The 14,966-nt window shown below is 44.3% G+C and overlaps 1 protein-coding gene across 2 annotated transcripts in view; it reads right to left on the bottom strand.

Moving 5' to 3' along the window:
- The window catches only part of FADS2 (fatty acid desaturase 2), a 119,688-nt gene that overhangs the window by 38,071 nt on the left and 66,651 nt on the right, over positions 1-14,966 (bottom strand). For both annotated transcript variants that reach the window (XM_030201183.1, XM_030201184.1), the window contains exon 4: positions 10,281-10,382. In XM_030201183.1, coding sequence (XP_030057043.1) covers positions 10,281-10,382 — 102 coding nt within the window. The remainder of the gene's footprint in view (positions 1-10,280; positions 10,383-14,966) is intronic.

Here is a 14,966-nt window from a genome sequence, read left to right as displayed (position 1 = left end):
ACAAAGAACTATTAAGAAACATGATGATTAATAATAAATGAAACCCTCTCTCCACTTTTTCAGGGCCAGCCTTAGCAATTGCAGAGCCCTGTGCGGACCAGTTTTGTGGTCAATTCGGCTCCCCCCCCCCCTCAGGACAAGAGTGAGAGGAAGAAGGTGTAAGGGCTGGCTTGCGGCATGGTAGGAGGAATATAGTGCATGGACCTCATGGACCACAGCTGATGAAAACTGAAACTAATGCCACAGTATTTTTGCAGTGGCTGACTTTGCAACACATTTGGAGTGACAGCTGATGTCCTGTCTCCAAAGAGAAGCTATTTCCCAATCATAACAAAAAATTTACAGACTTAAATTCCTGCTAAACCTTTATTTCAAAAGCATTTTTTTTTGGAGCACTCTATTTACCATATAAACTATTATGCGTGTGTGCACACATCCCCAGTCGCTTTTGCCCATGTAAGTTCTACTTTCAAAAATGGCTGCCGTGACCTCTTGCAGTAGTCTTGTAAGATTGCCACTAGAGATCATGGTAGCCATTTTGAGAACAGACCCAACATAGGCAGGAGTAACTGGGGATCACTCGTGCCCTGATTATACCCCTACACCACCAGGGATTGTAAAATAGGCCTGAGGGGGACACCTATAGGTGGGGGGAGGGGTGGAGAGGCAACTCCTGTTTGGAGGAGAGGGGGAAGGACGGAGACAAACAAGATAAAGCACAAATTTTTGGCTTCCATCGAAAACACTCAGCCAGTTCGGCCCAAACTGAAACCATGGTGGTAGTATTTCAAGTGAAACTGAAACAGTGCAAATAAATTTTCCTTACAACGAGTGTGCATGGCGCTGAAAGTAGGACAGGGCGCCAGCAATGTAAGACCAGCGTGGGACAAATGCTTTAGCTGGCGGGGGTTAGGGACCTTCCAGTGGCGGCGACGGCGGCGGCGGGGGGGGGCAGTGCCGGCTGGGAAGCAGAGGCAGTACCTTCTAGCAGCGGCGGGGGGGGGGGGGAGAAGCAGTGGGGAGGCAGAAGCGGCAGGGGGGCAGAGGTGGCTGCGGGAGGGTGGCAGCAGGGAGGCGGGCCAAAATGTGCCCCCCATTGGGTTCTGGCCCCCCCACCAGTCGAGGTCTGGCTACACCCCTGGGCTCACAATTTAAAAAAAACAAAGAGTTAAAGTGGGGTTTGAACCTGGGTCCCTTGGTTTACAAACCACTGCACTAACCACTAGGCTACCCTTCTGCTCCACATGTATGTAAGTGTGGCTATTTTCAAAGAAATACAGATGCCCATGGCCCTTGTTTTTCCCTGTTCATAATTTGGATATTCCCGTTTGTAAAATGAATGCTCATGTTGGATGTTTCCAGCTCATGGATGTCCTTCTCACATATTTTTGAACAGGAAATCTTGATGTATTTTCTATTCAAAAATACATATGAGACGGCCATCTGTTTGGGTCTTTCTGACTTGAATGTCCTTTCGAAAATGCCCTTCCACGTGACTATTGGAGTCTGAGAAATAAAAAATATGGCTGACTGAGGAAGCTTTGAGAGATTACGGCAGTACGTGGTGGAGGTTTTGATAAGGTATTCAAAATGCTGTTTGAAGGGGGATGAGTGGGTAGGATGATTGGGGTATTGGTTGGGTTAGGGAGAGTGGGATTGGGGAGGGGTGAGATGAGTATTATAGAGTATTAGGTTTTCATGTCTACAGAATATGTATTGTTCTGTTATACTATAAGGTTGGTTTAATGAGTTCTAACTTATTTTCAACTTTTTATTAGAGAAAGCACAGAATAAAGTGGGCATTAATTAATTAACTAGTTATCTGTGACATGTGCTCTTTAGGCTAAGAAACCATGCTCACCACCTGCTGTCGCTGCTCTGAAAGGGATGAATACCAGTACTTATGGAGCAAACTTAGCCACACACAAAGAAAGGGGCATGGATATAGATCCAAGAGTGCCTGTTGCCACTCACTTTTCTTTTTTTCTTTCCCTAAAAGCTGCTGTTTCTATCGCCACTTGCAGACCAGCAAACAAATTACGTATAAGGTGAGGCCTTTTTGTTAGAATGAGTTAATATAGTTCTTGACATGTGCAGGAGCTATGGTCCCTTCATTAGATTGCAGCAGGATGAGCAGCAATAGGTAAAGGCTAATTAGCTCTATATTTTTCTTTGTTAGTTTTTATTAATGCAACAATAAGATAGTAATAAAATGTTGACATAATAAAAGTATTAAAAAGAACTAGCTGCATAAATTGATGCAACCAGTAATTGTAATTTGAAATAGCTGAAATTGCTGTTTATATGTGTATCTAGCAGCTGCAGGCACACGTGTATATGTAAGCCTGCTCCACCCCAAGAAATACCTACTTACAAAATGTTTAAAATATCTCTAAGATCACTTTTGATGTATGATTTTATAAGTGTGCCTGGCACCTTATTTTAGAAATGGCTTTTTCCATGTGCAAAACACAATTCTACGTGTGGAAACCTTCTCAAACTACCTCCTGTACCAACATTGACAAATTATGGAAACAGATACTCCACTCCTCTTATCAAATTACAGTAACAGGAAACAATATAGGGTAGATTATGTTTTCAGTGGGTAAATAGGAATTTACATGCAGAAACACACCATGTAAGAATTGAGGGCCTGATGCACGGTAAAATTTAGCAAGTCACAAACAGTAACTGATACACCAAAGGGATTGCATGCAAATGAGATGCACGGATCCCCTTTGTGTATCGGTCACTGTTTGTGATTTTGAGCTGTCAAATGCATTTGACACTGTTATCAAATGCATTTGACAGCTAACAATGAGTCCCAACTCGACCCCAACACCTGCACCTGACCTGCCCCACCAGGGGTGTAGCCAGACTTCGAGGTGGGAGACGGCTAGAGCTCAAAGTGAGGGGGTTCATTTTGGTTCCCTTCTCTGCCGCCGCATTTCCTGCCCTGTTCTCTCTTCCCCATATGTCATATCCGGCATGATCATTTTAATAAAATTGAGCATGCGCACATGCTGGATGTGAGGGGAAAAGAGAGCAGGGCAGGAAATGAAGCGGCACCGGAGACCAGCGCTGGAAAATACACTTCAGCTGGTGGGAGTTTGGGACCCCTGCCAGCCAAACCAGGGGCACAGATTGAGTTTTGGGGGGGCCCAGGCCCACATGGTACCCTGTACCTACGCCATTGCTCCCCGCAGACCCCAATGAACAAATACCTGGTGGTATAGTGGATCCCTGACTACTCCCTCCCCATGCTCCTTCCTTGCACCCTCAAAAGCAACAAGTGACCCAACCCCCCTCCCTCATCCCATACCCAGGGCCCACCCTGATATGCACTGGGCAGGGCTACATGCCATATAAGGAAGACAACTCCCAAGATACACAGGCTGGGGCTGAGCACCACCATTTTGTGCAGGGCAGGGCAGGCCTCGACAGGAGAGTGGGAGGTGTTGCTCCTGCCCTCTTGGCTCCACCTTTTCCAGGTATGGGGAGGATTGGGCCAGTTGTTGCTTTTGGGAGGGGACAAAGGGGGCTTTGGATCACTAGACCACCAGGGTCATTGTTGCCTTGGAGAGGTCAGGAGGGAGAATGTGGAGGCTCAGGGTCACTAGACCACCAGGGCTATTGTTGCCTTTGCGGGGGGGGGGGGGGTCAGAAGGGGGCATGGGGGGGCTCAGGGTCACTAGTTACCAGGGCTTTGGAGGGTCAGGAGGGAGTGCAGGGGGAGCACTGGGGTCCACTGGACCACCAGGGAATATTGGAAAAATATTTGGGGGATCACACATGGAGGGTCAAAAGGTCAATCATGGCAGGTGGTGGGACATCAGGAGGTAAGAAGTAGGGAGCACAAGCAGGCAGCCTTTGCAGCTGCCTGCCTGTGCTTCCCTCCCCTCTGACAGCTACAGAGCAGCCGTAAAATTTGCTCATTAGAGCTAGGTGCTATGGAGCTGTGCATTCCCTGGAATGCTCATTAGTGTAATACATTTGCATAGGGTTCTCGGTGACTGCTAACGGCACATGTTACAGCCACAGAAAACCCCTTTGTGTATTACTGGCTAAATAACGTTTGCTTTACACTGGCTACAACCAATCTAAAGCAAACGCTCCCCAGCATGGTAAGCTTTGTGCATCTGACCCTCTGAACCCACTTCTCCTGCCAGTGCAGGAAAAAGTAAGCACCCTGTTGCAGCCTGCATACTTTTCTCTGTAGAAAAAAAAGGGTGGAGATTATGGATGGGTATCATTTGCAATGACATATGTTATGTCAGTGCATACCATTACTCAATGAAAATGAGTAGAAAAACATGACATTTTGTGTTTTGTTATTAGCCAATAATAGTTTGCACTCTTTGAAAATTGTACGCACTATAGTGGAGTACCATAGGGATCTGTACTAGGACCGGTGATATTTAACATATTTATAAATGATGATCTGGAAATCGGAAAGACAAGTGATGTGATTAAATTTCCAGATGACAAAACTATTCAAAGTTGTCAAAACACATACGGATTGTGAAAATTGCTGGAAGACCTTTGGAAATTGGAAGACTGAGCATCCAAATGAGGCCAAAAAAGCAAACAGGATGCTAGGAATTATGAGGAAAGGGATGGAAAATAAGACCAAGAATATTAAAATACCTCTGTATCGCTCTATGATGTGACCTCACCTTGAGTATTGAGTTCAATTTTGGTCGTATCTCAAAAAAAGATATAGTGGAATTAGAAAAGGTTCAAAGAAGAGCAACCAAAATGATAAAGGGGGTGGAACTCCTCCCATATGAGGAAAGGCTAATGAGGTTAGGGCTGTTTAGATTGGAAAAGAGAGATGAGGGAGGATATGATTGAGGTCTACAAAAATCTGCGTGGTGTAAAATGAGTAGAAGTGAATTGACTTTTTACTCTTTCAAAAAGTATAAAGACTAGGGAGCACTCAATGACGTTACATAGAAATACGTTTAAGACAAATAGGAGGAAACATTTTTTCACTCGATGAATAGTTAAGCTCTGGAACTCATTGCCAGAGGATGTGGTAACAGCGGTTAGCTTAAAAGGTTTGGATAAGTTCCTGGAGGAAGAGTCCATAGTTTGCCATTGAGATAGAAATGGGAAAAGCCACTGTTATCCCTGGGATAAGTAGCATGGAATGTTGCTACTATTTGAGATTCTACATAGAATGTTGCTACTCTTTGGGATTCTACCAGGTACTTGTGACCTGGATTGGCCACTATTGGAAGCAGGATACTGGGTTAGGTGAACCATTGGTCTGACCCAGTATGTCTATTCTTATATTCTTAAAGAGGGTACACTTTTATTTTTAGAAAGAACTATTGTGCAAAGTAATATGCATGCACAAATTTATGCATGCATGTGCACTCCATTTGACAAATAGTGTGCCCTCTTTCCATATAGCATGCACTATTTCCAAAGAGTGCGTGCTATTTTCGGAACCTGAAAAAATAGCTAAATGAAAATGAATAAAACAAAAATCCCTGTAAATGACACAGGAAATAACATGAAACAAAAATTTTCTGACTGCCTGTCCCTAGTGGAGATAGGGGTGGAGCTGCAGGGAGGTCATGGATGTCTTGGCCAACTATGTGCAAGATGATTATTTTTAACTCCCCAGAGGCATATTTTCAAAGCACTTAGACTATAGAACTTTGTAAGTCTAAGTACTTTGAAAATGAACCCTGTGTGTACTTCCCAATAAAGAGTTTATGTCTGCAAACCTTTGTGAGTACATCTGTACCTGTGGTCTCTGGTGAGAATATTTTCCCTTTGAAAACTGGCATGCAGGCTTCTGGGTATAAAGTATTGCTGGGCTGCAAGGTACAGACAGGCTAAAAGTTGGCCTGTTAAGGTTTGGTAATATTTAAGCACTGGATATGTAATAACTCAACAGTTAATGTGGACAATTATTTATAGAAAAATATGTTAATGTGTCACTTAATCACTTTTACATAAAAATAATAATCACAGTTGTCACCATCAGGCTTATTTTCGAAAGAGAAGGGAGCCCATCTTTTGACACAAATCGGGAGATGGGCGTCCTTCTCTCAGGGTCGCCCAAATCGGCATAATCGAAAGCCGATTTTGACCATCCCCAACTGCTTCCCGTCATGGGGATGACCAAAGTTCCCGGGGGCGTGTTGGAGTCGTAGCAAAGGCGGGACTTGGGGGTGCCCAACAGATGGGCGTCCTCGAGCGATAATGGAAAAAAGAAGGGCTTCCCTGACGAGCACTTGGCCGACTTTACTTGGTCCATTTTTTCTTACGACCAAGCCTCAAAAAGGTGCCCGAACTGACCAGATGACCACTGGAGAGAATTGGGGATGACCTCCCCCGACTCCCCCAGTGGTGACTAACCCTCTCCCACCCTGAAAAAAACAACTTTAAAAACTTTATTTGCCAGCCTCAAATATCATACTCAGGTTCATCATAGCAGTATGCAGGTCCCCGGGGGGGGAGGGGGGGGAGGTGTGTGTGTGTCAGCGGAGGCATAGCGAAGGCGTGGACGTCCTTCTTTCAAACATTTTGGACATCCTGAACTGCCCCCCCCCCACAGGGATGGCCAAATTTCAAGGGTGTGGAGTGGAGGAGTGGCCTAGTGGTTAGAGCACAGGTCTTGCAATCCAGAGGAGGCCAGTTCAAATCCCACTGCTGCTACTTGTGATCCAAAATCCAAATAAATAAATAAAGGGGGGGGGGTGTCAGAGGCATAGCAAAGGCACAGATATCCTTCTCACAAAAACATCCACATTTTGGACATCCTCAACTGCCCATCACAGGGACGGAGGCTTAGCAAAGGCACCTAACACTTGGACGTCCTTGTTACGTCTGTGCTCACCTCACCCTCTGGGGGCCAGAACTGGTGGCTGCTATGGTCCACCACCCGTTCCAGACTTTAGCCCAGTCCAGTCCGGATCTTCCGGGCTGCCAGACTTGCTTGTTTTGTGTAAGCCTGCACAGCACCCGTAGTTGCCTGGTGATTGCTGCAGCTGAGCCTCAGCTGCTGCTGGGCTTATTAGCCATTTTGAAACCTTTCTGCCTTGCCTTTGCATCGTCTAAGGCCCGGGTATTTTGGTGCTTGTGGCACTTCTGCCTAGTGTAGTTTCTGGTTCTAGTTCCCTGCCTGATTCTAGTTTAGTCTTTGTGTAGTTTAGCTTGTACTGTCCTAGTCTTGATTCTTGTTTGTGTTTCTGTGTCTAGTTCTTGGTTCTCTGTGTGTCTTGTGTAGTGGCTGCCTGGCAGCTTTCAGTCCTATTTCTTATCTGTTTGTGTTTCTTGTTTAGTGGCTGCGCTGGCAGCTTTTAGTCCTACTCTGTTGTGTGTTGCCTGTTGGTATCCTGCCCTGTCCTGCAAAGCCCTGCCGGCCGCCTGCACCCAGGGGCTCAACTCCTGGGGAAAAGCAGCTAAGCACAGGTGAAGACTAGGGTTCCTGCTCTGCCTGTTCCAGCTTGTTTGCCTCTGCTGCAACCCCAGTCCGGGGTTCCAGTCCTGTTCTGCCCTGTCCCTGGTTTGAGGGTGGTTTTGCCTGCCGCTGCCCAGTTTCCAGCTTTGAAAATGTGACAGTCCTTCACCCATACTCAAAAAAAACAAAAAGACATCCCTGACAAGCACTTGGGCATTTTCACCTGGACTTGTGTTTTTTTAAGGTTGTAGACGGCTATTATACACGCAGCTTGTCTGCGTGTATGAAGCCGTCTTTGGCATATGCAGAGCAGCCACACATAATGCTTGGCTGCTCTGCACTAGCTTCCCCTCCTTAGGAAGGAAATCATATGCAAATGAGCTAACAGCGAGCAGCTCATTTGCATACGATTTCCTTCATGCCTGCCCGTTCCTTTCCGAATCGCTAAGGGATCAGTAAGGGGGGCCTTTTCCGTTCAGTTAGTGCATCAGTTAGTCCACTGCAGTGCCCCCTAGGGTGCCCGGTTGTGTCCTGGCATGTCAGGGGAACCAGTGCACTACGAATGCTGGCTCCTCCCATGACCAAATGAGTTGGATTTGATCGTTTTTGAGATGGGCGTCCTCGGTTTCCATTATCGCCGAAAACCGGTGACTACCATCTCTAAGGTCGACCATCTCAACATTTAGGTCAACCATCTCTAAGGTCGACCTAAATGTTGAGATTTGGGTGTCCCCGACTGTATTATTGAAACGAAAGATGGGTGCCCATCTTGTTTCAATAATACGGGTTTCCCCGCCCCTTCGCGGGGATGTCCTGTGTGGACGCCCTCAGGAAAACTTGGGCATGCCATTCGATTATGCCCCTCCATGTGATTAACTGTCAGTGGTTATCTGTCATGTTATTACATGTTGAGTGATTAATTGTCTGAATACCAATTTAGAAACCTAAATTTTTATTGAGTCTAAAGATGTAAGGTTGCTCTCCACTTAATGTTATGCAATAGCTTAATTTATTGCATGCTGTGATGGTTATGGAGTGTTCTAGGGCTGGGTGGAACCAGCAATGAAGATGGCTATGATTTTAAAAGATATAGGAACCAGTGTAGCTAGCTATGCCACATCTGAATTATTAAGCTAGCGGTCTTCAGTGGCGTCACGAGGGCAGCTGACACCCGGGGCGGGTCGCAGCTGCGCACCTCCCCCCCCCCCGGGTGCAGTGCGGTGCACCTTCCCACCTCCAGAGCGCAACCCCCCCCCCCCCCGAGAACATACCTGGAAGGCGGTGAGGGGCGGGCGGGAGAGCCAATCCGCCGAGTGCATGCCGCTGGGGGGTGTCGGCGCCTCGCTGGTTCCCTGCTCTCTCTGCCCTGGGGCGACACCCCCCAGCGGCATGCACCCGGGGCGGACCGCCCCACACCCCCCCTTCCTACACCACTGGTGGTCTTGACTGTTAATGGGGTAGGCTAGAGGGCTGATAGTTTCCTGAATCTGGTGTAAAGAACAACACTGGATCCAGAAGCATGTTAACCTGGAGGTGGTGGAGAGGAAAACGGTAACGGAATTCAAACATGCGTGGGATAAACATAAAGGAATCCTCCTCAGAAGGAAGGGATCCCCAGAAGCTTAGCCTGTGGTGGGAGGCAGGGATGGTGGTTGGGTGGTGGGGATAGTGCTGGGCAGACTTATACGGTCTGTGCCCTGAAAAAGACAAGTACAGATCAAGGTAAGGTATACACAAAAAATGGCACATGTGAGTTATTTTGTTGGGCAGACTGGGTGGACCGTGCAGGTCTTTTTCTGCCGTCATCTACTATGTTACTATGTGTTGTGTTCAGTTTGGGGTAGGCAGGAGAAAATATATATGTTGTACAACTAGTACATTGATTCTTGTGGCTTTTTGCTATTCTTATTACTTTGGTGCTACTTTGAACTCTACAAGGCTATTTGTACTAAAGTTTTATCTGTTCTGTAAATTGAATGTAATTAATAAAAATAATTTTTAAAATAGGTAAGGTTATTCAGTTTAGCCATAGTCTCTTTATAAGCTTCTGTTTCTCTCAGTAATTCTAATACAGTTCCCAATACAGTTCTTTCTAATTTCACAATAAACAATGGTATACCACCATCATCTTAGTAGTTTATTTTGTGATGTGGTCTTATTCTCGCTACTCTCAAAATAAAAACAATAGACCCCCAAAGCCATTGAAACTAATGATAACTATAACCCAAATAAAATCCAACCTTTCTCTTTTCTGACCAGGAATTTTCCTTTTGCCTCTTTGCTTCTCATACTCAATAGCAGAGACATTGCAATGGTGGGCAAGAAGGGTGACCACCCTGGGTGCCAAGCTGAGAGGTGCCATATCACCCTTTTGAGTCAATATGTGAGTCTGTGAACATTTGAGCCTGAGAAAAGGGGGGTCATGAAAACAACCCTTGTCCTAGTCACCTTTTTTCCATTGATCACCCTGTCAAATTGGTAACTGTTCTGGGATCCTCTTATCATAAATCTTCATTTGTAATTACTTTTGGATTATTCCTTTATATTCTAATTACTCATACCCCCCTCCAAAAAGTCTACTTACTTCAATTACCATAGCAATAGTCCTTGGCCAGGGGGCCTTGATTTAGAGCTCCCATTGGTCTTGAAACCATCTACTAGAGGTTACCCTTGAGTGATAACCATAACACTCCCCATCCTGCCCAAAATAGAAGCTGTGAATACTGCCGCCCAAGCACAGCCAACATGGGAAGCAGAAGACCTGACTTGGTGGATGAAATACCAATGAGCTACTGGACCAGCCCAACCCTTCTTTTTCTAAGAGTTCCCATGTTTTGCTATCTCATGGCAAGAGCCTTACCTTCAGGTGGCCAATCACAAATTTGTGGACCACATGGTTCCATGAGGACTTCTTAAACACAGAGAGGTGTCCAAAGTCGTGCTGCAGCCAGCCTGCCTGTGCCTGGAAGGAACAAGAATTACAATGAGGAGGGAAGCAGGTGGGAGATAAAGGAAGCAACACTTTCATTATATGTAGCCTACTGACCGTTCCCAGTATGTACAGGCTTATCCTTTAACACACATGAGCAAATATGGGTATATATGAGAATGGAATGACTAGTGAAAGTTATTAGCAGTTATTGTGAGGTCCATGTGTTAACACTGTACATACCATGAAATATATTGCCAACAAACAAGTTCCATAAAAACTGGAAGATCACTAGAAGGTCACCCAACATCTCAATGGAGAAAAAGGACCTCAGTGAAGCAAAAGTGGGTTCTAAAATGAATCAGGGTCCCACAAACCAATTAATACGATTATTGGTCCTAAAAAATAACCTCCATATACAAAAGTTAGTGCCCTATAGTTCAAAAATCACAATTTGCATTCACAAAAGTATCTTAATAGTCAAATAATAGTCAAACTATTTAAATGTTTAAACTGTTCTGTAAACAGAAAAAGAGAATGCACTTAGCTGAAAAAAGTGGTGTACAGTTCAACCAGAATGAAAATCCAATGCTGCACTTTTTTTCAGATAGGTGCAGATTATTAAGATATTTTTGTGAATTCAAATTGTGTTATTTATTTATTTATTTATTTGGATTTATTTACCACCTTTTTGAAGGAATTCACTCAAGGCTGTGTACAACAAGAATAAATCAAACATGAGAAATAGACAATTAGAGCAGTAAAAGCATTCAAATAACAATGCAAAGTATGGCATAGTATACTACTTACAATGCCAACACAACAAGTAATATAACATTTTAATTGACAGCATAGGGTATAAGCAAAAATGGAGCATATAGCTAGGTAAGAGGAGTTAGAAAGTATGGTGACTAATTTAAAGAAAATTGTACATGAGGTCAGAGAGATGGTTAAATATTATCTCAACTAGGGTAGGTAGGAGTGGATAAACATGTCCTGCTGTAGTATGTGCAGCCAGAGTCACTCCTTGTGTGTGTGCGTGAGACTAGCAAGTTAGTTACTTTTTCCATTAAAGGTCTGGTTGAAGAGCCAAGCTTTCACCTGCTTCCTGAAGTAGAGATCGTCTTGTGTTAAGCGAAGCCTTTCAGGAGTGCATTCCAGAGTGCGGGGGTTACTCCGGAGAAGGCTCGCTTGCAGGAATCATATTAAGAGGTTGTGGTTAGGAATACTCCTTGGGAGGCTCTTAGTGTCCTTTGAGGTGTGTAGAGGATCATCCTAGTCTTCAGGTATTCGGGGCCATTTCCTTTAAGGGCCTTGAAGATCAGCGAGTTTTAAATTTGTACTGGTAGAAAAAAATGGTGTGATGTGGTCACATCGCTTGCAACCTATTAGTCTTGCTACAGCATTCTGAATCTGTTGAAGCTGGTGCAGGCCCTTTGTAGTTAGACCATAGTAGGCTGCATTATAGTAATTCAGTCTTGATGTTATCATGGCATGCACAACTGGGATAAGATTTAGCTTCTCGATGTAAGGAGAGAGGCAGCATAGCTGTCGCAAATAGTAGAAGCAGCTCTTGAAGGTTGCTTGGATTTGGGGAATCAGTGTTAGTGTTGAATCTAACTGTATTCCAAGTTCCTGACTTGTGAGTTCGTACTTCCCAAAAGAGAGTTTGATGTCAGGTATGTATTCTCTTGTGTTAGGGACGCAGAGAAGCTCAGTTTTACTTGGGTTCAGGCAACGTTTGTTGTGTTTAGCCCATTCTTGAATTGATGTTAATCAGTTTATTCAGGGCTGTAGGTAAGTCAGGTTCAATGGGTATGAGTAGCTGCACATTATCCACTTAGATGTAGAACAGAGTGTCCATTGACTGAATCAGCTCAGCTTGTAGTTTGAGGTAGATATTGAACAGAATAGGTGGCAGTATCGATCATTGTGGTACTCCACAGGTCAGTGCCCATGGTTGCGATGAGTTGCTGCCAAACATTATGGATTGCTGTCTGTCTGATAGATAGGACATGAACCAAGCAAGTACTGTTCCATTGATACCTGTTTCTGTCAGTCGTGTTAGCATGATATCATGATCCACAGTGTCAAAAGCTGCTCAGAAATCTAACAATACTAACACTGAGGCGAAGCCTCTGTCTCAATTTCGATTTTAGACTATAGTGCACTACCTTTTGTATATGGAGTGTTTTTTAGGACCAATGATGGTGTTAGTTGATTTGTGGGGCTTTGAGTCATTTTAGGGCCCGCTTTTGCTTCACAGACGTTCTTTTTCTCCATTGAGATATTGGATGACCTTCTAGTGATCTTCCAGTTTTCATGGAGATGTTTTTTTTTGTTTGTCGATATGTTTCTCTCCATCCTAATTATTGTGTTGTCAATGAAACATATTGTCACATGCCTATCTAATGGCTGAAAATGTACCCTTACTGAGGCTTCTAACATTGCATCTGTTCATCAAGTCAACACAGATCCAAACTCTGACCAAGGAAGTTAAGATGAAAAAAGGAAAACAGGCAATTACTGTATTAGCCTATAACACCTCCTTTCCACCTCCAAAACTCAAAAGCACGTCAGATAAAGGAGGTGAAAAACTTCTACACTTACAATATTTTTAGAAGTACTATTCATATTTACAAAAATGTGATCTTTAATTTGGTAGCTGAATCGGTCCTGGGAAAAGCTGACTTCTTCAAGGAGGTAAACAGAAGCAAAGCACAAGGGATCTCAAAAATTGATATAAGGAACAATCTTTATTTACAGACCCAACACGGGCCATATTTCAGCAAGTTCCCTAAGTCAGGGGTCAGCTTTAATGTTGTTCTTCAAGGAGGTACCCATGGATATTTATAAGTTCTATATTTTTGATTCCTTATTTTTGTTTCTGTGATTCTCCTTCATAGTCTAGAAGCGTGATATGTAGGGATACTACTGCAAGAACTTTAAACAATCAGAAAGAGGAACAGAGACCTCTCTGCCACCAACCAGTGCTTTGTGACTTTAGTTCTTACTCTTCCTTTAATGAAGCCTGTCAGCATTATACTGTGCTGTTCGGAGCTTAACCTGAAAGGGCCTACCCAGAGAGTTCACTAAAGGTCTCTGGGAGATATTGCAAGCAGCCCTGACATCCCTCCTGGTCTGATCCCTGGTGATGTCACTGTAGATAGATAGGATGTCTCTCTACCTGATGGGATTAATTGGCCTGATGAGAATAGTTTGCCTTGAGGGATTAGTTGGCAAGGGTAGCCAGACAAGCTCTCTTTGAGAACTGGGCCTTCAAAGGAATACACACCTCCTTGTTAATCAGGAGATATCAAATCAAACAAACCAAATTATACACAGGCTGGTGCTGAGAAAAATAATTCAGATATTGAAACCCAAACAGTCACACTCCTGATATACACATACACTCCCCACCTCAGCCTGACAGAAGGAAAGGGGATGGGACTTTGTATCAAGTATTTAATATGTAAACCATAATCAAAGTGGTTTACATATTATATACAGGTACTTATTTTGTACATAAGTAATGCCACACTGGGAAAAGACCAAGGGTCCATTGAGCCCAGCATCCTGTCCACGACAGCGGCCAATCCAGGCCAAGGGCACCTGGCGAGCTTCCCAAACGTACAAACATTCTATACATGTTATTCCTGGAATTGTGGATTTTTCCCAGGTCCATTTAGTAGTGGTTTATGGACTTTTCCTTTAGGAAACCGTCTAACCCCTTTTTAAACTCTGCTAAGCTAACCGCCTTCACCACATTCTCTGACAACGAATTCCAGAGTTTAATTATGTGTTGGGTGAAGAAAACCTTTCTCCAATTTTTTTTAAATTTACTACACTGTAGTTTCATTGCATGCCCCCTAGTCCTAGTATTTTTGGAAAGCGTGAACAGACGCTTCACATCAACCTGTTCCACTCCACTCATTATTTTATATACCTCTACCATGTCTCCCCTCAGCCGTCTCTTCTCCAAGCTGAAAAGCCCTACTTGGGGCAAATGGAGGGTTAAGTGGCTTGCCCGGAGTCCCAAGGAACTGTAGTGGGAATTAAACTCAGTTCCCCAGGATCAAAGTCCACTGCAGTAACCACTAGGCTACTTCTCCATACAGAAGAGACACACATGCACTTAGACACACACACAGAATCAGAGGGACACAGACCCTAAGACACATAGAAGCAGCGCTGCAATACCTTTCTGCTCTGAGTGCTGTAAGCCTATTTCTATATAAAATACCCTTTTCCAAGCCCCACCTGTATGTTGTATTATTGTGTTACAAAACCCACTGCCCCTAGGACCAAAGAAAGGAACCCAGAACCGGACAAAAGTCAAAGCTGACATCTGGGGACCAAACTAATAAAGCTATGTTCAGCACCATTGCTCAATCATTTTTGTATTATCCTAATGAAAGGAATTTTGGATTTGGCTCACACCTTTTTCAGTAGTAGCTTAAGGCAGGTTACATTCAGGTAAAGTACGTATTTTCTTGTCTGTGGAGGGTTTACTATCTAACCCCCCCACCTTTTACAAAGCTGCATTAGTGGCTGCCGGTACAGTAATGCCGACAGTTCATTCAAAGTGAATGGGCTGTGTTGGCATTATCATGCAGC

This window comes from Microcaecilia unicolor, chromosome 4 (genome assembly GCF_901765095.1).
Source record: "Microcaecilia unicolor chromosome 4, aMicUni1.1, whole genome shotgun sequence".
Classification (NCBI taxonomy): Eukaryota; Metazoa; Chordata; class Amphibia; order Gymnophiona; family Siphonopidae; genus Microcaecilia; species Microcaecilia unicolor.
The sequence above is the reverse complement of the archived record's forward strand: the minus strand, read 5'-3'. Positions and strand labels throughout refer to the sequence as shown.